At 39.9% G+C, this 26,946-nt stretch overlaps 1 protein-coding gene across 50 annotated transcripts in view; it reads left to right on the top strand.

Annotated features, from left to right (window-relative positions):
• Positions 1-26,946, top strand: part of PHF21A (PHD finger protein 21A) — a 173,959-nt gene that overhangs the window by 16,075 nt on the left and 130,938 nt on the right. For 24 of the 50 annotated variants that reach the window (XM_070229365.1, XM_070229379.1, XM_070229383.1 and 21 more), the window contains 4 exons: positions 11,270-11,310; positions 18,558-18,700; positions 23,588-23,620; positions 25,944-26,009. The exons of 2 other annotated variants lie outside the window; for them this stretch is intronic. In XM_070229365.1, coding sequence (XP_070085466.1) covers positions 18,647-18,700; positions 23,588-23,620; positions 25,944-26,009 — 153 coding nt within the window. In that variant the 5' untranslated portion in view covers positions 11,270-11,310; positions 18,558-18,646. Of the gene's footprint in view, positions 1-9,326; positions 9,546-9,631; positions 10,050-11,269; positions 11,311-12,656; positions 12,784-18,536; positions 18,701-23,587; positions 23,621-25,943; positions 26,010-26,946 lie in introns of those variants that run through there. 24 more of the 50 variants (XM_070229378.1, XM_070229361.1, XM_070229352.1 and 21 more) reach the window with 8 other exon arrangements.

Here is a 26,946-nt window from a genome sequence, read left to right as displayed (position 1 = left end):
TGTTACCTATGTAGAGCCTGGAAAGTGGGCCTGAGAACAAGTTGATTGTGGGCGAAGCTGCTCTTTAACTCTCTGTCTTACAGTGATCGAAAAATTAAGATTTTTTTGATCAAATTTGTAAAGAATTTAAGTTTTTAATATACCCATTAGTATGTATGTATGTGTGTATATATGTGTATGTGTATCTATCTATCTGGTAAGTGGCACCAGTAATTGAGGAAAGGAGAATGATCATTAAGTGTGAAATAGAATTAATTTTATTCATTCACTACCAATTTGGATCTGGAACTTTTTTGACCTTTGACCTGTGTAGGTTTTTTCCGGTGTGTGCACTAGCTTACCAAAACATCCTAGTGCTGTGTATGTTCCCGCTAGTGAGCATTTGAATTAAATCAGAGTAATAGCTTCCATTAATTTTTGTTCTCATTTACCCAACTGCACCATTTCATAAAAGCCTAGAAGGTGGATAGAAGTATTTACAATATTTTATTTTGTCTGTGTTCATAAAACATTATTTCTGCTTTCTGAGCAGAAATTCCATCAAGTTTGTTTTGATAAAGTGCTATACTCCAGCTCAACAAATATTTTAAAAATTAAGCAATTTTATAGCGGGCTCTATAGTTTTCCTTCAGTTAAAAAAATTGTAATGTTGCGTTGCAGGAGCTAGAGCGGTCAGTCAGCAACGCTTTGTAGTTTGGGAGTTGGCATCGTGTATGTACAGTATTGTTTTCTTTTCTTCAGCCTGTATGCAGGACCTATAAACGTTGCTTCTCTTGGGTGAGTGGCATTGTAAAAAGTTTAGAAGTGTATTTCATTTTAATCAATACAGGAGTGAGAAACAGGCCCTACCTATAGGGTCTTTGGGGTTGATTTAAAGAATTACACAATTTTGAAAACCTGTTAGTCCCTGCCTGATTTGTAAAAGGTGGGCCGCGTATGACAGGGCTGGACTCCGGTTCCCGTTGTGCGGGACCCTGCCTGGTTCGGTGGGGTGCCAGCTGCTTTGCGGAGAGAGGCCGCTGTCCATTGACGGCGCACACCCCTCCGTCGCCTTTCCTCTCTCTCTGCTCTTCTCTGCGTCCACTGTCCCCTGTCTCCTGTTCATCACTCTCTCCAGAGCTCCCACCGTCTTACTCTGTTTCTCTTCAAAACAAAGTAGAGCACCATTGTAGTTACTGGTTTTCAGACAGGGAGCCGGTGTCAAGACCGTAAGGCTGTAACAGTTTGTGGGCCTCCCCAGTCTGGACCCTCAGCCGGGAGTGGGTAATAGAGAGCTTAACATCACTGGCGAAGTAACTGAGTTTTTGTGAAACATTTTCTCTCTGGGCTAAGGGAAAGAATAGAAAAAGACCTTTTTACCTGAGAAGTTGCTGTAGTTTCTGGGAGGGGGTGAGGTGGGCCGTCGTGGGGGCGGGGCAGCCTTGTTCCTCCCTGAGATCAGGGAAGTGGCAAGCATTGAGTTATTAGGTTGCCCTCTGAGTCCCCTGGACCTAACTGGAGAAGAGATGTTGGCGTTGCTGATTCTGAGAGTATTTCGATTTGGTGATAGGGCTGGTGGAATTTCTTTCTTTAGTTTGTAGAATGCCAAGCAGGGGCATGATGCCTTGTTGTTATGTATTGATTGTTGACATTTCGTTAGCTGGCGGTTACAAAATACCAGACCCTTTCCTTTCCAGGTTTCTCCTAGTGGTTTTGAACTGTTAACGGAATTGTTTTGGTAAGAAAAGTAAAACTTGGAAATTAGCTGTGGTTATGTTAGGTTAATGGCTGTGTTGGATTTAAATTTAATAGCTTCTAAGATCTATACCAGGCATTTCATCCATTATTTAATTACACCTAGAGAAAAACGTGTTTCGGACAAGAATCTTAACTTTATCTCTAGGATTTTTTAAACTTCCTTTTATGGATATTTAGAAACATACGTAAAAGTAGAGTGAATAACATTAACAAATCGCATATACCTGTTAACCTACCTTCAACAACTGTCAGCATTTTGCCAATCTTTCCAGTGTGTGAAACATCCAAGGAATGTAATTTTATGTTTTTAAGTCACGCGGTACAAATAACCATGTGGTATACTCAAAGGAGGAGTGTGTGTGGGAATGTTAACTCTTCATATGTTGTAACTTTGCTATTAGTAATCATCTTTTAGGATATTTACTTTCATGTGTCTTTTAACTTATTGAAGATACCTGAGCCGCCACTAACTTAGTGGAGAACCATATCTACTGGGAAGATTTTAGTTTTCTTACCCCTTCTGTCTTCAGAGGCTCAAGATGACAAGTTTTGAGTTTTCTGTTCTTATGAATTGCATTTTATTTTGTGTACGCTTGCCTGTCTGCAACTTGTGTGTGGACCACCAATAATGGTCATTTCTAGAGTATGTAGGGCAGTATTTACGTCAACTTAAAGTCGGAAATCACTGTATCTTGTTCTGCACTTTCTCCTTCTGCGTATTCTATTTCTGTTTCACCCAAGTGTGTGTATTGATTGACTAAGGAATACGTATAATAACTTACAAGCTTGTTGAGGAAGGGGTTTCGCGCACCTGCGCCCCTGGACCTGGTAGCCGTGATGAGGTGCTTGTGTTATTTGCCCGCCTGTTCGCACCTGTCTGGAGGAGCTGTAAGGCGTGCGTGTGCCTGCGGTTGTGGGACCTGTTCGTTACTAGTCACTACAAGGTGATGGTAGCCTTATTTCTAAATTTCCTTGCTTTGATTAGATTAAATTAGGCCCATAGGGGTAATTATTCCACCCAGAGCTTGGAGAAGCATAGTCATTGGAGTTGTGCGTCGAAACCCCTGTGCGTGCGTGGAAAAGGTGTCTGACGTTAGGATGCTGTTTGGCACGTTTAGTTTAGTGCAGGGAGTGTACTTATTTAACAGGACCTTTAATAAGCTCCCTCCACACCAAAGATATACTTTGAAAAATTATACTTAAGACGACTTTGTAGTATTCCCCAGTAGAGTTCATCTAGAGCAGCAAAACCTTTCTAAAATAAAACTTATTCCTTTAACCGGTATTCATTTAAGTGGGTTCCTCTGTGCTTGGTTTCCATGGAAAAAGCGCATAGCTAACGTTATTTATAAGGTGGAAGTAAAACAGGGTGCCTAATGGGACCCCATGCTGCTCTGATGAAGAGACTGAGGAAAGAAATCCATGCTCATGGGATGTTTTTTTAACAAGGTTAATGGAAGCCCTGATTTCACTCTTCTGTAGCAGAACATATTTTTGGTTTTAAAGGCTAGCGTTCATATCAAGGAAACTTCTTTTTTGGTCTGTGTTGCTTTCACTTTCAGATTTTAGGACCACTTACTTATCAGCATGATTGAGGCTTTCTGCCTCACACTCCCGTTTCTTTGTGGTTTTTGTTTCCAAAGTTGAAATGCCCAACACATTGTAGCCGTTTCAGTTTCTCATTGACGTTTCAAAGTGCAGATGAAAAGCTAAATGTTCATTAATGATCGCGGTGATGATGAAGAGTCACTATGTTGGACTACTTAGATTTTTTGAAGAAATGTGACTGTTTGGTACCATTTTTAGTTTTCAGGCCTTAAATCAGGTTCTTTTTTATTTGTGTTGTGGAGCTGAACCTGTGCAGTCTGAGAGAAAAGATTCTCATTTTCTTTTGGTGACAGAAATGCTGAAAATCTCAATTTCTCTTTCTTTTTTAAAAAATGAATTGTTGCCAAAGCCTTTTAATTGAAATAGGTGTTAATTCCTTTAGTCTTTGCATGCCGCTTTGCGCTTTGCGGTAAACCTAGGCTTTTTCCTCTCTCCTTCGGTAAGGCCTACTCCTAGTTTTCAAGGCCTGCAGCAAAGCCTTGCATTTCTTAAGCCCCTTCAAGTGAAAGAACATCGTTCCCTTTGTGTTTGTGTTTGTGTTGGGGTGTGTGTGTGTGTGTGTGTGTGTCTGTCTCACTAATTTTTCTACAGCCTGGAAGGCACCTGCTCCTCTTCCAGCCCGGTGCGCACCGCGGTGCAGTGTTGAGAAGTGAGGCAGAGTGGAGCACAATAAAGTGCCATAATTTTAGTTAGGGAGTTTTGGTCATTCTGGTGGCCTGGGCGCGTTATCCGTTTGTCTGAGGTCCTCTGGGGTCGTTCCTGGCTGTCAGTGCAGCAGGAGTTTTCTTCTGTCTTCTAGAAGCAGGCGTGGTAGTGCACTTAGGGCTCTATCGGCAGGAGTTTGCGTTTTGTTTTGTGTGTGCTTGTGTTTCTTTGGACAAGCTGCTGGCTACTGTCAGGTTTACTGTGCCCTAATTTTAAAAAACTTGGTTGTTCTAGTCCTGGTGAATTTTTGTGTGAGGTATTTTTCTCCAGCAATTCACTGCTTTCTTCTGTGCGTGTTGATGCTTTTTTATAAAATTTGCTTAGTGTGTTAATTGTTCTTTCAGCTTACCTTTTTCTTGTATATTTTTTTAATCAGGTGTTTACCAGTGACCTTCCTTAGTGACTTTTAGTTCAATTATCTTTGTGCTTTAGAGACGGAGGAATTTGGGCCTATTATCCCATTTCTGAGAGAACAGCTCCCAGTAGTTGCAGTTAGTGCAGTTGGAAGGGTTTTCGCAGATGCAGAGCTGGGCATTGCTCCTCCTCCGTGGTGCTAATGGCTTCCACCCCGAACTCCCCTTAGTGGTGACAGCAGGCGTTCGTAAATCCCCGTGCACCAGGATCAACCCCCGCACTCCCGTAATGCCGTACGCGTACCCGGCTTGGTTATTGTTGTTGATGGCAAGAGTTTTGGTCTTGCAGTTAACTGATTATTAAGATAAGAGTTTGAGTTGTCTTGGGATATGGGGTGATTTACTAAGTCTGATCTGTAATTAAGAAGTTTACGTTATGATGATTAGACTCAGAAAACATTTATAGCTTTGTGAGCTGTGGAAGCTTGTGAATAAGGATTTTTGTACTTTGTAGCACGATGAAGCAATATTTCTTCTTTCTGTTTATTTGTCCTAATACATCTCAACTACAGAATAAATGATTTTACAAGTTTTTGTACATATTGTAAGAGGACTTAGTAAAGAAATTTTATTTGTAAGCCTTCCCCAAATTGCTCTCTGGCTCTTAAATCTTTTATCTGCTAATGTTGCTCCTGTTTTTCAAGCATATAGAAGCTGATAATGTACGCTGTCTTAGAGCGTGGACATTGCAAGCACAGGTCAAGTATTAGATAGTCAGTGTTTACTACGCCCATGTGTGAATGGTGGACTTTTGTTACGTTCCCTTCTTTATGTGCAGTCTCATGGAAGGATTTCTGGATTGAGAGCTGTTAATCTGAGTCTTAGGCTGGGCTTTGCCTCTTACTACCCTTGTAGCTTTGTCTGGTCGTATAGACTTCTTGGACCTCTGTTCCTGTGTGAAATGAAGGCATGGATGCGGTACCCTCCGGTGTCCCATCTAGCTTTTGGCTATTTGAGGGCTTACTGTCCTAGGTACTGAGGAGATAGAGGACTGTTAGGCGGTGGGTCCTAATCCTGGCTACCCGTCAGAATCTTCTGGGGGAACTTTTAAAGAAATAGAGACATCTGGGCTCCAAATCAGACATAATGAATTCAGAGTCTCTAAGGGTAGGGCCTGTGAATCTGTATTTTTTTGAAATTTTAGAGTTACCCTGATCTAGGTTTGAGAACTACTTGTATGAGGCATTATTCTACTCTATTTGTGTGTGTGTGCATGCACGCGCGCGTGTGTGTGTGTGTAGTGTGTTTAGGGAGATAAGACATGTAAGTTACAGCGTGAGACTCTCTGGTTAAATTCTGAGATGAATGAGAGAGATGTTAAATACTCCGAGATTCAAAGACAGGAGAACTGGGTGCTGGGATGGTTAGGGAGGGTCTCCATGAATCAGTGAGTCTTTCTCTGGACCCGAAAACTCCGTGAGATTTGGATGGGCAGAGAGAAGTACAAGGGTGTTCTTGGCATAAGAAAGAGCACCCTCAGAGTAAAAGTTTGGGGAGGAACACTGTCGGATGACAGTTTTAGTCTTTATGTTAATATTCTACTCTTGCAGCTACTGTAGATTTGCTAAACATTCTGAGGGAGTGATCCATGAAGATGTTTGATGGAAGAGAGTGTTCCAGCCAGAGGGAGAAGCAAGTAGAGGAGCCTGAGCAGGGAACTGGTTTGGAGTTTCTGATACACAGACAGGAGGCCAGTGTGGATGGAGCAGATTGAGCAATGGGGAGAGGGGAGAAGATGAGGTCTGAGCGTAGCCGAGGCCCAGATCACGCAGAGCCTCGTGGGCTGTCGTAAAGGACTGTGACTTTTTCTCTATGATGGGAAACACTGGAGGATTTTAAGCAGAGGAGTAACCAGATCTTTCTTGGATTTTGAAAAGGTCACAGTGGGCGCTGAGAGAATCAATTGTAGCGGGGCGAAGATGGAAGTGGGCAGGCCAGTTAGGAGGATATGGCAATGATCAAGGTGAAAGATGACAGTGACTTGGACCAAGGAGGTGGCAGTGGCATTGAGACAAGTGGCCAAAGTTTGTATATCTGGAAGGTAGAGGCAAGGTGGTTAGCTGTTGGATTGGATGTAGGTTGTGGACAAAAGAGGAGTCTGTGATGACTTTGAGGTTTTGGCCCGAAGGGATGGAGTTGCCATTTATTGAGATGGGGATGACTGAGCAGGAGGGTGAGGGATAGGTAGTCAAGAGTTTAGTTTTGGATTTGTTGAGCTTGAGAAACGTATTTGACAAGTGTCGAGTGGGCAGCTGGGTGTATGAGTTTGGAATTCAGGGGAACGGTCTGGGCTGGCAATAAAAACTTGGGAGTCACCAGTGTGCAGATCGTTTTATGGCCCTGAGACTGGGCGAGATTACCTAACGGAAAGAGTTCCAGGAACTGAGCCTTGGGGCAGTTCAACATTTTGAGGTTTTGAGAGATGAGAAGGAACCAGCAAAAGAAACCCAGAAGAGAGATTAGGAGGAAAATCAAGAGGGGGCGGTGTTCTAGAAGTCAGGAGAAGAAAGGGTTTCAAGAAGGAGGGCATGATCAACTGAGTCAAATAATACTGATGGAGCAAGGAAGCGAGGGCTGCGACTTTACTGTTAGATGTAGCAACAGGGAGGTCATTGGTGACCCTACCAAGAAGGGGAGGGGGCAAAAGCCCTGAGGGAGCGGGTTCAGTAGAGAATGAGAGGAGAGGAGCTAGAGACTGAGTGTGGGTAACTCTTTCAGGGAGTTGTGCTGTAAATGGGAGTGTAGACATGGGACAATAACTAGAGAAGGATATGGAGTCAAGAGAGGTGCTTTTTCTTCAGACAGAAGAAACAAAATGATCCAGTAATGAGGGGAAAGTGGATGCTTCTTGAGAATGAGGGGAGAAGTGCTAGGGGGATGTCCATGAGAGGGTGGGATTAGGAGGGATGGGGGCAAGAAGGGTAATTACGATATTAGGGCCTGAAGGACTAAATCTCATTAAGCAGGATTCTGCTTTTTCTTCTGAGCACTTATTTGCATTTAAATTTATTTCAAACTTATTATGCTTTCTGTTAGAAGTTAGGAAGGGCAGATAAAAAGCAGTAAAACTTATTGTATATAAAATTAGTGTATCAGCTTGGTGTGGTAGAAGAGAAGAGATTGAATCTCTGCGTAAGGTGACATTTTAAAGTGTCTTTGAATGACAATTATCTGTGCTATTCTAGTCCCTTATCAAAATTTATGATTGAGCACAGACTATAAACTTAATCGTTCGAAATTTGTAGTGGGATGAATTTTAGCCTAATTTAAAACATGATCTAGTGTTACACTTTTCCTCTGCAAAATTTGTTTATTGTTTAATATACATTCTTCATATACAAAGGTTTTAGCTGTTTTATAGAGGTGCTTAAGAAGTAGTTATTAATCACCTTTGATTTATTGATGGTATTTTAAATTTTACAACCATATCAGAAATGTGAATGATTCATTTCTTTCCCAGCTCTAATTAAAGCAGCTACCTGTGAAGTTCTGGAGAGGTGAACGACCTTCAGTTTGCAAAAAATTGTGTGAAGTTATGTTAGCAAGAGACTATTCATCTCTAAAAGCAAAAATAATTTTATTTACTCCAACTTCTGTGTTCTGAATGTATTTTTTTTCAAGGACAAATCTATATTTTAAAAATTTAAGCAAATACGGTTAAAATTTTGAGCTACCTTAGCTACAAGTGTGAAATGTATGTGAAAACAAATTAAGTACTTTCAGTCAGCTTAACATGAGGAAATCAAAGTTAAGTCAGATTTAAATATGTGTTTTGCATATGGATAGTGTAAAAAGTACAAATTTATGTATAAATCTTTTTTGCTGCTAACTCATTCTTATTAAATTATAGAAATAAAATATTTGCTTTTCTTTTTTATCAGTTTGTAAATGGACAGTTTCTAAATCATGTCTCCAGAAGAAACACTCTGAGAGTTCTGATGCACAGTTTAAGAATCACTAGTCTAAAAATAACTTACTCTTTTTGGGTATCTGAACCTCTTTGCGACTCTTAGTAGAGCTGTGGGTCCTCTTCCCAGAGCTCCCCTACTTAGAGGATTTAGCCGGTGGTCTCATGGCGTTGGCAGACGCGTCTGAAGCCCAGTCACGGGGGGCCCTTGGGCCTAAAGGGTCTCAGGTGTTAAAACCTGTGCTGGTTGGCTTCTTTCTGTGATTTTTCTTTATACTTTCTATGCAGACTTTTCCAAAAATATTTGGCCGGTATTTATGGTAGTTTGTTTCTTAGGAGAGTAACTGCTGCAGCTGGTTGAGAGGAAGTGAGGTCTGGTGGAAAGGCAGCTCAGGCAGAGGAGTCTCGGGAGGGTCTCTGAGCTTTCCTCCAGCGTCACCCCCAGCTGGCCGTGTGACCTTCCGGGAGGTCACCTAACCTCTCAGGCTTCGATTTGCTGTGTGATTTCTGCAGTCCCTGCTAGCGGTTTTATGATATCGTGGTTCAATGATATCATGGTAAAATTCTTTATCACTTTGGGGTTGGCTCTGATACTGATGTTTGGGGAAAATGCCCTGGAGTTAAGGTATATGTTCATTGTGCCTTTTTACTGATTTTGACTTTTCGGAAGAGTTTCTGTGTCTCTCCTTTCTCAAATGCTGTATAAGTAAAAGTTAAAGTCCCAGCCCTGTGCTGATCACTTTGAGTTTCAACATATTTTGTTTATTCTGGGTATAAGCCGTTGTTATTATATGTGTTGCAATTATCATCTCCTGTTCTGTGGCTTGCTTTTTCATTCTCTTAATGGTGTTTTTTTTTTTTTGATGAACAGAAGTTCTTAATTTTAATTTAGTCTAATTTATCTTTTCTTTTTCATTATATTTTAAAATGGTAATATTTTACTGACTAATCAACAGTTTTTATCCAAAGTCATTCATTTAACAAATAATGCTTTGGGAGATCGATGCGTAAGAAATTATCCCCAGGCTGAAAGAGCTCACAAGAAATGCCTAATAAGGAAAAGCAGCCTGCAACAGCGATTCAGGGTCGACTCAGTGAACCTGTTTACTTCGCCGATATTTACTGAGCACTTACTTTGGGCCTGGTACAGTTTTGAGTGGTACGAAGCCCTGCAGGTATCTATAATCTTAAGAATCCACTTTTTAAATTTGAAATATGATTGACGTATCACATTGTATTCGTTTTAGGTGTACAACACAATGATTTGATATTTGAATGTAATGTGAAATGACTACCGCAGTAAGTTTAGTTAGCATCCGTCACCACACATAGTTATAAAATTTTTTCCATGTGAGAATCCATTTTTTAATAATGCCATCGTTCTACGGATTTTTGCATGATTTTTCTTTTGGTTGGAAGTCGTTCCAGTCTTGGTGATTAAAATTGCCATTTGTATGGATCGAGAACTTTAAAAAGTGCTGCTAAAGGAAATGAATGTTAACTGCATGTATTGGGGCCTTTTTAGACTATTTGACTGTGTTTCGTATGACTGCACTTGATTAAATAAAGATTTATAATCGTGAAGATTTTTTGAGCTATCCTTTGAGGACATGAGAACGCTGTTGAGTGACGTCAGTCAACAGACGTGCTATGTTTAAAGCGTAAGGAAGATGAGCATGGTATGTGGAGTTTAAAAATTTAATACTCAAATATTAGGGGAAAAGTTTCTTTTTTTTTTTTTTTAAAGATTAGCATCTGAGCTAACAACTGTTGCCAATCTTTTTTTAAAAATTAAAAAAAAAATTTTTTTTCTTGCTTTTTTCCTCCCCAAATCCGCCCAGTACGTAGTTGTGTATTCTAGTTGTGGGTCCTTGTAGTTGTGGCATGTGGGACGCCACCTCAGCGTGGCCTGATGAGCAGTGCCCTGTCCTCGCCCAGGATCTGAACAGTGAAACCCTGGGCTGCCGAAGCAGAGCGCACGAACCTAACCGCTCTGCCACGGGGCGGGCCCCAGGGGAAAAGTTTTGGTTTTTGTTTCTCAATCTTTTTTAGACCTTACTACATTTATTTTTTATTTTTTATTATTTTATTGAGGCCACATTGGTTTATAACATTGTGCAAATTTCATGGTTTTTTAAAACTGAAAAAGAAGTTTAGGGCAGGAAGAGTTACAGATAAACAGGATAGTCTGACTTGACTTTTCTGACCTTGAAGTCAACTTAAAGGAGTTTAATCTTAAAAAACACAGTTGATAAAAGCGTCACTGAGCATTGGATTGGGATCCCAGAAGCTTGGTTTTCTTTCTGGCGCTGTCACTGAGGAAATATGTGGCTTAGGGAGCCACTTCTGTGTCATGCGGTTTACAGTTGAAAGTGGTGAGACTTCAAGAATGTGAATGAAAAGTTTAATTAAAATTATGACTATACATATAAAATGCTGTAACTTTTAGGGCCTTATATAAATCCATTTCAAGATAAATAGAAAATAGGCCCTTTTAAGTAGGCCAAACTTAGGGCCAATAATGTTAGCTTAATTTGCTAATATAAGGCAGCAAACAGTGAAGGTCATTTGTTGGGGGTGAGGGTATATTTGTGTGTTACTTAGATGAGGAGCATTTCATTTCTGTCTGTCTCTTCGGAAGGGGAAACCATTGACTACTTATTTTTCCTTATCTTGAAAGAACTGGAAGTTACAGATTTAACTGCTCCTGAGTTCTTTCCTTGTGTAAAAAGTACCTCTCTCTTCCTTTTTTTCTTTTGGGTTTTAAAACTTCGGAGATTTGTTGTTTTGGTTTTTTCTTCTTAAAGTCAGATAGAAATCTTTAAGCTTTCAGCTTGTGGTGCCATGTGGTAAATCCATGTCTGTCAGCTAATTCCCTTTTCCCCTTCCTCTGTTGTAGGGAGCAAGAGAGCTGAAGGAGAGCTAGTCTCCCCAAAATTGGTAAGTACTTTGGCCAGGCGGGCACAGTGTGCCTCGTGCTAGTTGGATAATAATTTAAATGTTCGGTAATTTTTTTTTTTGAAAGCTCCTTCCCAGAAATAAGGCTTTGCTGTTTGCACCGAGTGAAAGTGAATTTGTGTCTAATTTCACATAGCTGTATCTCAAATGCATTTGTGTTTCTAATAATACTGCTAGGCTTGCACGTTCCTGCATTCGATAACCTGTTAAAATGTGAAGGTCCCCGTTGCCAAAAATGTCCTTAATGCAGTGGTTAGGGCTGAAAATTCAAAAGTCAGTAAATTCAAAAGTTAAGGTTTCCATTGTGCTTTGTATTGCTTAATATGCTGTTAAATTTGATGGCCTTAGTATATGTGCAAAACGGCTAGGCTAATGTAACTATGGGAACCTTGACTTTGAAATTTGGGACTCTTAAGCATTTATATTCTTAAATTTAATGTTGGACTGGCTTCATGTCTGATAAGTTGCGTTTTTAGTGTGTGTTGTTTCATATGATTCCTAAACAGGAAAGAATAAAAAGAGAGAGAGGTGTAGCATTGTGGGGTATCTAGGCAAACACATTTTTTCCTGGTATCTACTTTAATAATCTACTTGAGCAGCTTCTAAATCATCACACTTAATCATTTCTTCAAATGTCTAATTCAAGATCACAGATTGCACAGGGCAGTCTGGTGACTAAGGATCAAACAAATACTAACCTTATTTGGAGAGCGTGTAATATGATACGAATTAAACTCAAATAAGATAGCTGGGCTAGGGTGGTCCCCTAATCAAGGCTGCCTCTTTTTGTTTTTGTTCTTGTTTTTAGTTCTCTCTCTCCGACAGTCATTAACTTAGTGGGTGGAGGAGATCTTTGGTTAAGGCTGCTTTTTGGTAACTTATGGTCCTTGAGGCGTCTCTCTTACCTTTCAGGGTTTGGACTTCTGAACCTGAAAGGGCGGCTTTTGACCCAGTTAACCTTGCATTTTGCTACGTTTTTATTCTCCTCGCCTTTCACGGACCTTTTTACATAAATAATCAAGACCCTATAGCCCTTTCCTTTGAGATGTGATAGAATCATAGAATCTTAGAGAAGGGACCTGAAGTGTCTTCTCTTCCAGCTATTTACCCGCTGTGGCCATTTCTTCTCCTGTATCCCTGACAGATTGTGCTTCGGGTACATATCGAATCCTACATTTTAAGAGTCCAGCTCATTATTTTCTATACTGTATTCTGAGGAACTCTGGTTCCACAGAAATGGATAAATATTATTGAGGTGTGGCGGGGGTGGGAAAAATGTTCTGTGCTCAAATAATTTGGGAAAAGCTGCGTTAAACAAAGTTAAACAGGTTTCTTTACTGCAGGACTTCTCAGAACCTTTAATATGCTAATATGCATTGTGAATCTCCAAGAGGGGGATATGGTATGCAGCATTCTTGAATACTTCTAATGACAGGGATCCCACTACCTCATAAGGTAACCCATTCCTTTTTTGTACAGCTCCACTCCTTAGCTCTTCCTTAAATTGATCTGAAATCTCTCTCTCATTGCTTCCACTTCTATTAAATACTTACTGGTTATGCCGAGACCACCACACCTTCTTGTGTTATTCTTTGTGGAGTAAAATATATATGATTCTGGCCAGGCTTGCCAGGACTACATTTTTATCATTAAACAGACTTCTAGTAATTGTGGCATCCAGTTCTACAATCTTGGCCTCCTTGCCACTGTGCTCTTACTGCTCTCCAGCCTCCTTCATTTTGAATTTCTGTGAGTTTCAAAATTTACTTCAGTGTTCTTGTTGGTGGGTATAGTTGGGATGCCTTTAGTAGACATGCTTGACTTCTGTAAAGAAAGGTGAGAAATAGAAGAACGTGGGTGTGCCGGCGAGGCCTGGGTCCGGTAGGCTGAGGTGGAAACTACATTAGGATGAACGCGGGCCGGGGGAGAGGTGTGGGCCAGTGCAGCAGGCCTGTGATGGGGAGGGTGCTTGGGGCACCCTGGCTTGACCTGGAATGTCACACCCTTGTGCTGCAGGGGGATGGCCTGTGTAGGTGTTCCTTATGTTTCAATTAAATGAAGACCTGGCCCCTCCACCCCAATAAAGAAAGTGGAGAAAGGAAAGATACGTATTTTATTTTATTTTATTTATTTATTTATTTTTAAGATTTTGTTTTTTCCTTTTTTTCCCCAAAGCCCCCAGGTACATAGTTGTACATTCTTTGTTGTGAGTCCTTCTAGTTGTGGGATGTGGGACGCTGCCTCAGCGTGGTTTGAAGAGCAGTGCCATGTCCGCGCCCAGGATTCAAACCAATGAAACACTGGGCCGCCTGCAGCGGAGCGTGCGAACTTAACCACTCGGCCACGGGGCCAGCCCCAGAAAGATATGTATTTTAAACTCAAACATTTTCAGACATTCAGATATCATAAATCTGATTGTGTGCGTGTGTATATATATACACACATAAATAGACACACACACATATATAAATGAATGGTTAGGAAACATCAGTCTCTCTAGCTGAGGTGATTTTTGTCAGCAGCTCTAATATCAGGATCTGAGCGTAGGAACCTTGCCAGTTTCAGAGGACGGCCTCTAAAATCAGGACCACCAAGCTCTTTGTGTAGCGGCATTTTCTGTTGACCTGTGGAGCGTCACCAAAGAAATACCACCACGAAAATAAGAAAATGAGTATTATATTGTTTTTTTATGTCATTTTTATTGATTGATGTTAGTGTTAGTTTTCAATAAGGACTATTAAAATAACTTTACTATTTTTAGCATTTGTGATCATTCTTAGCACTATTAATTAAAAGTTAAAGACACTATTTTATCTCTTAGCATGTTAGATACATATTAAGAAATAAGTATTTTGCGCAAATTAAAACCTGATATTTTAGTATTAGGCGTTGCTGAGTAAGGATCCACAGATCTCTCAAGGCTTTCCACTTTTCGTACAGCCATCCATCGCCTAACGACGGGACACATTCTGAGAAATGCCTCATCAGGCCATTTCCTTGTGCGAACATCACGGAGTGCATTCACACAGACCTCGGTGATGTGGCCCACCACGCACCTGGGCTGTAAGGTGCTCATCTTTTGGGGGCACGGTTGTGTATGTGGTCCATGGTGACTGAAACTTAGTTTTGCGGTGCGTGACTGTATTTAAAACAATTTGGTAAACCTATTCAGAACACTGCTCTGAGAATATAGGTCAAGGGTCGGGTCTTACAGCAAGCAACATGCAGTCTCGAGAACATGGAGCAGGCCCTTCTTAGGGATTCAGCCTGGGGCACAGTGCATTACAGACTTCTTGTCTGGTAGAGAACCTTGGTTGACAAGTTGAGTTTTGATTGGAGCAAGGTTTCTATCAATTCAGGAACAGAGCAGTGTTTCTTAGCAGTAAACTGAGAATTATAGCATTAACTACTTATTAGAATCATAATGAAAGACTTGGGGTCACATATCTCCAAGCAGAACTATGCTCAGAGGAATAGTTACAAGCCCCTTTCTTAGAGAATTTGAAAATAAAGCCTGCAGTCTTCTCAGCAATATACTGTGTTGAGAAGTTGATTAAAAAGATTGTGTGGGGCCAGCCTGGTGGCCATAGTGGTTAAGTTGGCGCACTCTGCTTCAGCGGCCCATGATTCACAGGTTTGGATCCCACACGTGGACCTAGCACCACACTGTGGCAGCATCCCACGTGAAATAGAGGAAGATTGGCACAGATGTTAGCTCAGGGCCAGTCTTCCTCACAGAAAAAGGAACAAAAAAGGTAATGTGTATGAGTAAAAGTTAAGTATGTTAAGAATGGTGTAGAACTTTACAGTTTACAAAGGGCTTTTCATGTAACTTTACCTTATTTAAAGCTCATCACAGTTTTATGAAGTAGGTGATATTGTTGCCATTTTCCTGATTTAGAAGCAAACAAACAAACAAATTAAAAAATCCTGAGGCTGAGGGTGGTTGCACAGCGAGTAAGTGGAATCAGGTTTTTTCGTTTTTTTGGAAAGAGTGAATGTTCTTTCCAGACATCCCAGCTGCCTTTTTTAGTGGGATTTGATGATTATTTTTGTTTGGTCGCTTTGTGGAGTTCTTATTTGTTTACGTTTTGGGTTTTCTTTAATTTGAAGGCGAGAGGCCATTAGGTGTCCTGGTGGTTTGACACGTACAGTTTTGATGAAAATGTTGGTATTTTGTGCTAGGCCGTTGCCCTCCCTGATGGTAGTATCTAGAGCCGTTGGGGGGCGGAGGGCACTGTGAATTCAGTAAACGTTTCTGTGACAGTTTTGTGAGTCTGTTTGTATTTACCTGCAGCAACCGCTTTGTTGTTTGTACCTTAATAGAGTTGGTCAGAATACGGTAAATTTCCTTTTTACAAATGTAGCAGGTAATACCTTCCTTATGGTGCTGTAAACTGCCCCCAAACCGCCTTCGCGTAACGGCTGCATGAGTTGTCTAAGCCCCCAAAATATTTTTTAAAAGAATTCAGCGTGTGCTTGCCTTGCCTTTGTAAGCTGTAAATACGTGCATATGTTGTTCCTTTAGGCGGAGGCCAACCTCTTAACATTGCCGTTCAGAAAGAGGCCTTTTTGAAGGAGGATGTCAGGTGAATCTTCCAATCCTTCATAAGTCTTTCTGTAGCAGGTCACTCCCTTTTTTAACCCTTCAGTTTTATTTCTAAGTAAAATGAGTAACTGGCACTTGCAGTCCTTGCCAGATCCCGTTGTGCTCCTGTGTGTGTCTCTGATGAGCAGACAGCGGTCTGCGGAGCGCGGTCCAGCTGTCGGCCCTCCTCAGCGTGCGCCTGAGGCTCTGACATCTAGAGTCTCCAGGTTAAACGCGGGGTTTCTTTGGCGTTTCTTGAACGTTCTGTTTCCTCAGTGTAAGATTTCCTGATGCGTTATCTAGCAATCCTCAGCTTTTTCTTCTTTAAAAACAAGTGCATGTTTTCTCTGGAAAATTTTGAAAATATTGATACTCTGAAAAGAAGAAAGTAAATAACCGTTCGTGCTGCCGCCCAGATATAACCAACAGCAGATCATGAGTGTGCCCCTGACCCAGACTCCAGCCCGCTCACGGGGCGCTGATTTTTACAAATCTGCTCAGTTTGACAGACTAAACTTACCTTCTTAAGATTCACGTTTCTGTGACGCGATTAAAGATGGGTGTTTTCCATGTTTGTTGGTCATTCTTATTTCTTCTTCTGTGAATTGCCTTTTCATAGTTGAAGTTAATGAGAGCACTCTATAAATCATGGTCACTCTCTGTTGTGTATATTGTAGATTCTCTGTGTTCATAACCTGCTGTTTGTTTCCAGAGTTTATATGATTTGAGTTGCACTACGATGGTGTACGTTACTACCAGTAAAATAAAATGTGGCCTTTCTGTTGTTGAAAATACCCCTTTAACTTCAAGGTGATTCTTAATTTGACAGAAATTGTAAGGAATCATTTTTGGATGCATTTTCTGATAGAACTTTGCAAAAGTTCGAACTAATTCAAGTAATGTCTTCAGGAAGAACTCGAGTACATAAGTCAAGAATTTGAGTAGGGAGATTACTTTAGTATTTAAAATTAAAGTGACTGTGTAGTTTTAATGTTTGCTTTTGTATGTAGAATAAACTTACATGACAACAAAAACCTTGGTCTAAGTCAGTAACTTGACGATTCTGATATTTATTTCTTTATTATAATTCCAGAGATGTTCTAAGATAATAACAAGCTGGAAAACCCAGATTTGTTCATCAACATAGGTTTCCTTTTCCAAATTATCTCCCCGAAACGTACCGTCTTTATGAAGTTTTTTGGTTGACAGTATCATTGTACAGTAATTCTTTCCTAGCCCCCACAAATGTAAGTTTGAAGGAGTTTTACACTTTTGAAATTTACTGTATTTTAGGTTAGCGCATTTGATATTACATAACATAGTATATGAGCCCTCAGGGAGAGATCGCCAGTGATGTTTTAAGCCTAGCGAGATTATACAAATAAAACGAAAGCTAATATTCACAAGAATAGATTCTGTGGTTAATGATTCCATTGTAAGTCTATAAAATCAGGTTTTAAAGAAGTTTTAAGAAAACTTAGGTTGAATATGGACTTTATCCATAGATAAATCATTTTTGGGAAATGTAAAATTTATGAATCTCATTGAATTGGTTTAAGAAATAGTGGTTCTTCTAGCTTCCTGAGTATTCCTTTCCTCAATTTGTAAGAATACTGAAAAGCTTCTCTAACTACAAGTTTTGTAGGTACAAAGAAGAAAAGAGAAAGAAGTAACTTTAAATTTATTCAGGCAAAAGCAAACTTTTGCTTTGGGAGGGTACCTAAAATCATGTCGAAGCCTGCATTCAAGAAAAAAGAAAAAAATTTCAAAGAGAAATTAGCCATTGAGTTAATTTAAGTGATTAGAATTTAATGCTGAGCGGAGCAGACTGGGAAGCTCCACGTTCGCATCTAGACTTGGGCGTATCTCTGTGTGCGATTACACACAGGAAGGAGCGGCCTGCAGGCTGGGAGGAGACGGCGTCCATCGCAAAGCTTGCAGACGCCTGTCCCTTGGCTAGAGCGCCTCATCTATTGTGCACGATCGATGTATTTTTTAATATCCTGGTCGTAACTTTGTGGAAAGTGCAGTTACGTTGCATTGTATTTGTGTGAAGTATTAATTTGTTAACGGTAAACTTTAAGTTACACCAGGATTTTCCCCTTTTGGAGTTTATTTTTTAAATAGAGTAAAAGTTCAACCCGATGAAAATACTCTGGCCTTCTTTGACCTCTGAGAGACCCTGAACTCTCCCGTTCACTCGGTGTGATGTTTAAAAATGTATGGCCCTGTCATTACGCGTCTCTTCTGAGCACAGCATGTCCTGGGGGTTGCAGCCTCGTCCTCCTCTGGGGCGGAGGTGGTCTCGTTCCACTCTGCGTCCTCTCGATGTAGGATGGACCGTGGTGCTGAGGACGTAGTAGGTGCTTAGACGTTTTCACAACCAGATTAAATACTTTTTTCCCCCATTTCTTACTTATTTCAAGTGTTCTATAGCAGAGTGCTCAAAGAATAAAACCCAGAAAGTTTTGGTACCAATTCAGTACGAAACTATTCATTTCGGGACGAAATCGGTTTGGGCAATTTCTTGCATTGTGTTAGAGAATCAAATGTTTTTCAACTACTGTGATTTATTTTATTTAACATGAATATTTCCTTTATGCCCAACATAATGATGCAGCACGTTTTGTGATCTCTACAGCGGCAGTGAGAAGAGGCGTTTGTTAGTTTAAACGGAGGCTGAAGAAACTAGAGAATTAGCAGACGAAGAGAAAGTGGAGAAGGTAGAGGATGGAGTTGCAGACTCTCCAGGAGGCTCTTAAAGTGGAAATTCAGGTTCACCAGGTACGTGGCGTTCTCGGCTTCTCCCGCACCGTGTTGTAAGGAATGGCTAAGAGTAGCAGAGGCCCGACTCTGATTTCAGTACAGCTTTCCTTGTCTTTCAGACAGTTGTCCAAGAGTCATGTCAGTTGCCTTTTATCACCTCTAAACAAACTCATTGATAATACTTTTAAGAACTTTAATAAAATATTCCTGACTTGCTTTCCAGAGAAAAGAACTGAAAATATTTTTTTCATATACTAAAGGTGTTAAAAAAAAAAAAACAACAACAAAAAGCACTTTCTTTTTTTCTGTTTTTTGGTTCATTTGAGGGACTTTGTTCATATGATTTAACTTAGGTATTTTAAATAACAAGGCATGTTTAACTTGACTACCATGTATACTGAAGTTTTTATTCATAACTCAGCTTTCGATTTTGACCTTGATTCCAATCTTCCATAAAGAAAGTGTGATTGTCTTCATAGGTGTTTAAATTCCAAGTTTGACAATTTTATCTCAGCGACCTAGGTGGCTGAACAAACTTAAAAAATATATATATAAATAAAAATATTAATAATTATGTAATAATTATATTAATAAAATATATATTAAATGTGTATATTTTATTTACTATAACTGTAACCAAGACAAAAAGCTATCCTTCAATAACTAAATCATTAATATTTATTATGTAAACAGAATATCCCGTTTTATATCTCTTTTCTAGACGTTAGCTGAATGTGGTCCTGGGTTCAATCCCATGTACACACGCGCATGCACATATATAATCCTTGGTAATCAAAAGTGATCAATTGATTACTTATGACTGTTCGGGGTGTGGGAGTAGAGAGGAGAAGGCAGCTATTTCTAAAGGTGTTTGTTCTTGGGTGCGGTTTGCCTTGGCTTATCTGAATAGTCTGAGGTAAGGTTAATTTCTAAAATTGTTGGAAGAACACCTTGGGCTTTTGCCGACTACTGAATTTGCAAGTTGCTTAGAATTAGGTGGAAGAGAACTTACGGGAAATCTTCAAACGTATGCATATATAAAGGGCTGTGTACACACACACACATACACTTTTTACCTTAAGTCTGTATGTTCAGAAATCCCTGCTGCTGCTTTGGGTTTTGTTAAACTCTTGCTCAGCAATCGTCTTATACTTTGCTGTGTACAGACAGGCTTCTCTACGTGAAGTGTGTTTTGTTTTTGTGACAGCGTTAAGAAATTTAATATGTAATAAGTTATGCACGTTTTATTTTGTTTGGTCTTGCTTCTGGTACTAATTGAGGAGAATAAAAATCTTTTTACAAAAACAAGCTTGTCTCTTTCCAGGACAAAAGTATTTTAACATAGAGGTTTGTTAAATACCTGTTTGGCTGAATGGCAAATGACGAGAGTTAAATTCACGATTTGTTCAAAGCTGACATAATCATAGAATAAATTTCTGGGCAACAGTAAGTAATCAATCTGAAATTTGTATGGATCAAAGGTAATTTAATGACGTTGTATGTAATTTTTGGAGCTATTCCTCCTCTCTAGAAGTTTTGAGGGGCCGGCCTTGTGGCCGAGTGGTTAAGTTCAAGCGCTCAGCTTCAGCAGCCTAGGGTTTCGCCAGTTGGGATCCTGGGTGCGAGCATGGCAGCACTCATCAGGCCATGTTGAGGCGGCGTCCTGCATGCCGTAACTAGAAGGACCCACAGCTAAAATATACAACTATGCGCTGGGGGGATTTGGGGAGAAAAAGCAGGAAAAAAAAAAGATTGGCAACAGTTGTTAGCTCAGGTGCCAATCTGAAAGAAAAAAAAAAATTTTGAGATGGCAGTTAGCATTCTGCTTTCAGTTCGTCCTCACAAGATACGACCAAGTCCCAAATAAGACTTTCTTGAAAGGCTCATGACCTGAATTGAACTAAGTTACTAAAAACTGAGTTCTTAAATATTATTTAGTTTTACATTTTTAATTCAAGCATACCAATTTTATGAAATGTGTAATTATGACAAAAATTGTTTATTTTGTTGTAAAATCTAATTTAAAATTTAAAATTACATTTGTTGACTCAAAAGGGATATAATATTCTTCCTAAAGTTATCCCAAACACTCTCTTAATATTCACATTGTCTGTTTCCCTATATGTTTAGCTATTTGTTTTCTTAGCATAAAATTAATAGCTTTTATATTCATCCTTAATTGTTACACAATATTTTGTGCAATAATAAACATTTATATGTTGAGTGATAGTATTTTAACATATAAAGTATATAAGATTTTCACTCTAGTTACGTTTAGAATACTTTCCTACTTTTGAAAAAAAATTAAGTATTAACAGTAAATCCAAGTGATATGCCTATTTGTAAATCTGATTGGATATGTGGTAACCGACATGATCACTGGTCATGACAAGTTCACGGATGCCAGAAATGACACCAAAGTAGGCACTGGCTATTAGGCTGAGACCAAAAGCAGATCATACATTTGACTAAATATTGGGGCAGGAGCCACCCCTTCCTGCATTTCCTGTTAGGGAATGAAATTAGGGCTGCACTTGAGCTTACTGAATTGAAAGTGTGTTCTGAAACTACCTGGTATTGCTGTAATGGAAGTATATTTTCATTCTTTATGGACAGGGAGATGGTTAAGAAAGTAGTCATGTACATATTGTTGATGTTGAATGAATGTTTAAATAATAATGGCCTGTGATGAGCATCTCATCTTTTTTGAGAAAATGCCTTTTTGATTATTCTTATGCAGGTTTGATGGAAGCCATATTTAAACTTTCGGAACATTTGCTTTGCATGGAATAGAGAATAGTATAAAGTAGAAGTTAGCAAACTCCTTCCATATAGGGCCAGATAGTAAAATATTTTATACTTTGTGAGTCATTTTATGGTCTGTGTCACAACTATTGTGCTCCGCTGCTATACAGACAAAGTGGCCATCGACAATATATAAATGCATGATTGTGAGTGTCTCAATAAAACTTTATTTGCAAAAAGAAGTGGCATGCCAGGTTTGCTTGTGGGCTCTAGTTTGCCAGCCCTTGGCATGAAGTTTAGCCTCATGAAAAATTGCTGTGTTCTTGCAATAGAAAGTAACTTACCTTTGATAACACAGTGTCAGCTTCAATTCACTAGGGGTTTGGATGGTCTAATTAGGTTGTCCAGCTTGTCCTCTCCTGCCTCTGATTGTCTAGAATGCACCTTGACTGCTTATGGATAGAAAAATTGGTTTATTTATTTCCTCCAGAGGTGGAGACTTAGTGTGGTTATCAGTCAGTTTTTAAATTCCAGTGGCGTGGAAGAATACCTTTTTCATCTTTAAAAAGGCAACTTTAGTATAGTAGCCAACTCTGGTAACCAAATCCAAAGGAAAACCAAGGGCTATTTTCATTGAAGAGCGTGGCTGGCCTTTAGGCTGCGTTCGTAAAAATGTCTGTGTGTAAAACTTTGTGTTTAAATTTCATTCAGCTCCTGGACTGTTATTACTACTTTGTAGATGAAGTCTAGGATGTGGAAACGTTACCACTGTCGCCCATGAATCAAGTATAGTAGTATCCACCCTGTGTGTTCGGAGGTCACGTGGTTGGCAGCCCCGGGTGTCCAGAATGTGTCTTAGCACCTGAAGGAAAGCTTTTAACCAACTAGAATAGATGTCAGAACTCACTCACCAAAGAGTGTACATTTTACTCAAGGGGCATTTCTTAGGTTATTACGACCTCTTCGCTCGTCTTAGAATTAGTTCACTGAGCGTATCACACAGCAGATCAGAAGCAGCACATTTGAGCTGGGCTCCAGGGGCCGTCAGAGGGAGGCACAGTCATAGCAGGAAGATGTGCTCGCTGGCTGCTTGGCGTTAGGAGTAGACCGAAGAACTGAAATGCAGGCACAAGAACTCTTGAAGACATAGCGGTCTGGGGCCTTCACTGTCAGGAGCCCATTGTATTGTTTGTAGCATAGTGTAATAATTGTTGTAATCAGGTCTCTAAGCGTCATTGAAAGCTGACTTTTTTTCTATTTAAGAAGGGTGATAAGTATATATTTTAGAATGATTTTATTTTATGACTAAAAAATTTAAAAGTTCCTTGTCACCCAAAGAGAGGGACAGATTTTTCAAGTTACGTGAGAAATTCACTTGGGGACAGCTTATTCCTGGATCCCTGGAGGAATCAGCCTTCTGCTCTTCCTTCATCCTTCAAGTTCTCTGTCCCCGGTTGTCGTTACCTTTGGGCAGTGGTGCTGTTGGAAGTTGGGCTGGGTCAAATGAAATCTGTTTTTCCCCTTTTTCCTTGTTTGGGCTTGTTTCCCCTGGTGGAGGTCTGTCTTAGTGTTCTGGTGGCGCGCTCCTTCCCAGAGGGACTCAGGTCGGTAGAGTTGGCGTCATCGTTCCTCCGCTCCCTTGCTCTCAAGGACGGAACGTTGCTGCTCCATGGAGGGGACAGTGGCACCGTCCCGTGCGACACCAGGCTCCTCCTGTGGTGGGAACCAAACCAACAGACTTGCCGAATCTCTCCTTTGCTGTCTGCAAAAAGGCCTGCTGTGTGTGGGGGCAGCTTCTCTCCAGGCCTTTTTTGGGACCCCAGACAATGACAATATTTTAAAGGGCTGTTTGGCTTTTAGGGCATCCAGCGTGTTTAAATTGCCTTTTAAAAGCTCCCCTCTCCATCTTGTGCTCTAGATTTTTTAAAAAGCAGGAGCTTTTCGTTTCAAACATAAGGAGGTAGTTTGATTTTTTTTTTTTGTATTGAGGAATGTCTCATTAACCTTCTGTATGGATCACAGAAGCTTTCGATCTCTTCTGATTGTGGTGTTGCTCATTTTTTTGTGTGGACCTGAAAACTATATTTTGGGGGCCAAACCTGATTAGCCATAGTGAGTAACATGTAAGACTGATGGTTCTTTTTCTCTCTTTATTACCAGAAACTGGTTGCTCAAATGAAGCAGGATCCACAGGTAAAGTACCACTTTCGTTAATTTAATTTTTAAATTAAAATAATTTAAGATGAAGTGACCATAGAATACTAAAATAGACCAGTGCTTAAGTTTTAAAAACTATATCGTCTCTAACAGCAATTATTTTTAGCATGTTGGTCTTCATGTTTTAAGAGTCTAGAAAAAATCCAGTCATTCTATTATAGCTGTCATTTCATCTTGGTTACTATTATTTTGCTTCTATATTAATTGCTTTAAGTATTTTCGGAAAAAAAATGAGAGTTAATACTCTTCATATAGCTTAAATTCCATTTCCATAAGCCCACTTATTCAAAATCAGAGTTTGTGAGGCTTTCTGTAGTCTCAAAATTATTGACCATGGCCCAGAACCATTCTTACTTTCTCATGGTTTATAATATAGAACTTTTAATTACTTAATCCCACTATGTTCAGGGTAACAATTCTAGAATAATCTTTTAAAAGCCTTTAAAAAATTTTTATTTTTGAAGCAGCCTTTAAAAAGGATTTAAAAGTACTTTATATAAAAATCCAGCAAATGTTACCTTTTTTAAAATCCTCATAGGAATTTTTGACTTCGGCATTTTACTCTTACTCCCTGAAGAGAAATCTTCCTAAAAAATGATCTTGTCTTAGATGATTATATTTATTGCTCAGGCAGTGTCTCTTGTAGTTCTTAGGCAGCGGGTCTTAGGTATGGAGAGCAGTTATCAGACTCTTTCAGCATTTCTCCCTTGCATTTGTTTACTCATAATCTGTTCACAGAACACCTAGACCTATCGGTGGGCACTCAGATATATATGTATATTTTTCAGCTTGTTAAACATACCATACATACCTTATTGTAAAGTTAAGTAAATTCTTAGATTGAAGAATAGTACTGAGGCAGATTGATGTTTGGAAGTGGGAAATAATCACTTCTACACATTTAGCACCGAGTGCCCTAACTGTTGTGTTTTAACGCAATCCATTGATTCTGAGAGCTGGCGTTGATAGCCCACGTTTAGCTCTGGTTTGACAGTCCAACTTCTTTGAGAAGCATCTCCATTTTTATTTATTTTAATATATTGTAATTTAAATTAGATTTAAGAAACCACGAAGCAGTAGACCTTAGATTCTCTTCTGTTTAATATGGTGACCTACATTATCGGCAACTGAAATATTATTAGAAAACTTCAGCATTTCTAATATAGCTGGTGGTCTTGTAGGAGAGCAGTCTTAACTGGAAGAATCTGAGGGGGTAGTAAGTTGTTGGACAATTTTATGGGTGATCTCATTAGAGAGGCCTTATATCAAATACACTTATAAAAAAGACCACTTGGGGGCCGGCCTGCTGGCGTAGCGGTTAGGTTCACGCCCTCTGCTTGGTGGCCTGGGGTTCGCCGATTCAGAACCCCAGTGCAGACCTATGCAGCGCTTACCGAGCCATGCTGTTAAAATAGAGGAAGATAGGCACAGAAGTTATTTCAGGGCCAATCTTCTTAAAAAAAAAAAAAAAAAGACCACATGAATTAAACATGAGAGGGAAAGACGTATGCCCAACGCTGGCAGAAGACCAGATAGGGTGAATTGAAAGAACTGCACGTGAAATGATGAAGAGAAAGTGGTCTCTCACTGGAGTGGGTTCACTGCCAGTAGGCTGCCCTACTACATTAAGCATTTGAAACTTCAATTTGGATCTTTTTCCCACTTGAGTAAAAGGCAAGCGTGCTCAGTGTATCTCATCTAAAATAGTCTTCTTTTTTGATTGCTAGAATTTTAGAACTGAGAAAATGCCCTGGTCGGCAGTGTGTTAATTTGGGTGATGTGGTGTTAAGGCAGTCACAGCACTGACAGCTTTTCAGATCTGGGCTAAAACAACAAATGGACTCTCCTAAGTAAGGGAGAGGGCAAGGAGAGAAAAACCTCTTGTCTTTGTTGATCAAGCCAACAAACATGCATTGTGTGCATACTTCGAACTTCAGTTTTTCTGCTTTTGTCTGATCAGTGGAGCTTTAGGTTTTCTGTCAACTAACATTTTCTGTAAAGAATGATATTTTAGTAGAAAAGAGTACTATTACCGTGCAAGATGCTAAACTCTGAAACTTCTTGTGATTTCCAACAATTGCAAAGAGCTGCCCGTGGTCTGGTGTTAGGAGCCCACGTTTAGGATCTGTGCGCGTTGGGTGGTGATAATGTGACTGCAGCTTAATGCATGACGAATTTGATTGGCCAAACGCTTAAGGTTGCTTCAGCGTTTGTAATACAGTATGCATAAAGTCTTCTTGCTACTATTTTGTTAACAAATGAAATATCTTTCTCACAGATATTTTTTCTTTCCAATCAGAATGCTGATTTAAAGAAACAGCTTCATGAACTCCAAGCCAAAATCACAGCTTTGAGTGAGAAACAGGTAGGGGAAAGGGGGGAGGGCGTATTTTTAACATTGTGTTCTAAAGATATGCCTGCTCGAGGCTTCTAGGAGAAATGCTATTTTTCCTCATGTGTGAAAATCAGTGTGGGCAGCCAGACTCAGTTTTAAATTTGTTTGAGCTCTGTTTATCTATTTTTATTTTTGGTTGAAATCAGTCTGTAGAGTATCCCGTGGGTATATGTTACTGGCAGATAATCTGGAAGCACTGTGGCAGGCTGCTGCTGACTCTGTTAGTTAAACTCTGTAGTTCACCCATAGGGGACGGGAAAGAGGAGGGGAGTGGGGGTATGTGACAGAGAGTCTTGCGGCCGCTAGATGTGCCTTGTGCCCTGGTTTAAAGGCTTGAGCTGGCGTCTACCTTGCTGTGGAGAGAATGGATGTAAATAGATTGCTATAAATGTAGGTCTCCCGTTCTGATGGGTGTCGTACCCTTATGTTAATCTTTATTAGATATTGACCTACTACTCTATGGGAAAACTTCGGTGGAAACTTGCGAGATTTATTCTATATAGGGCAAGAGAAGAGCATCTTGCTTTTTCCCCGAGGACATCTGGACAGTGTTCTTTGGAGTTTCTGTATAATGACCTCCACTTCACCAACTCAGGCAGCTCCTGCCACCAGGTGGAGTGTGACCATTGATGGAGCTATAAGCAAATGTCTGTGGTAATCTGACAAAGCGTTTGTTTTCTCCTTCCTTCCCCATCACTCTCCCCTCTGGTTAAAAGGAGTTGTTTTCTATCTTGGGGTGAGTAAATGTGTGAACCAAAAGGAGAAGGTGATTTACAATTGATAGTTCAGGCTAGTGACGTCTTATTGAAGATTTTTGTCTAAATGGTTCTCGATAATTGATTTTTATGTTCCTTTTTAAACTTTTATTTAGCGAAATAATAGCAATGAGAGTAATTTATTCCTGGTG

Source organism: Equus caballus, chromosome 12 (assembly GCF_041296265.1).
Source record: "Equus caballus isolate H_3958 breed thoroughbred chromosome 12, TB-T2T, whole genome shotgun sequence".
NCBI lineage: Eukaryota > Metazoa > Chordata > Mammalia > Perissodactyla > Equidae > Equus > Equus caballus.
The sequence above is the reverse complement of the archived record's forward strand: the minus strand, read 5'-3'. Positions and strand labels throughout refer to the sequence as shown.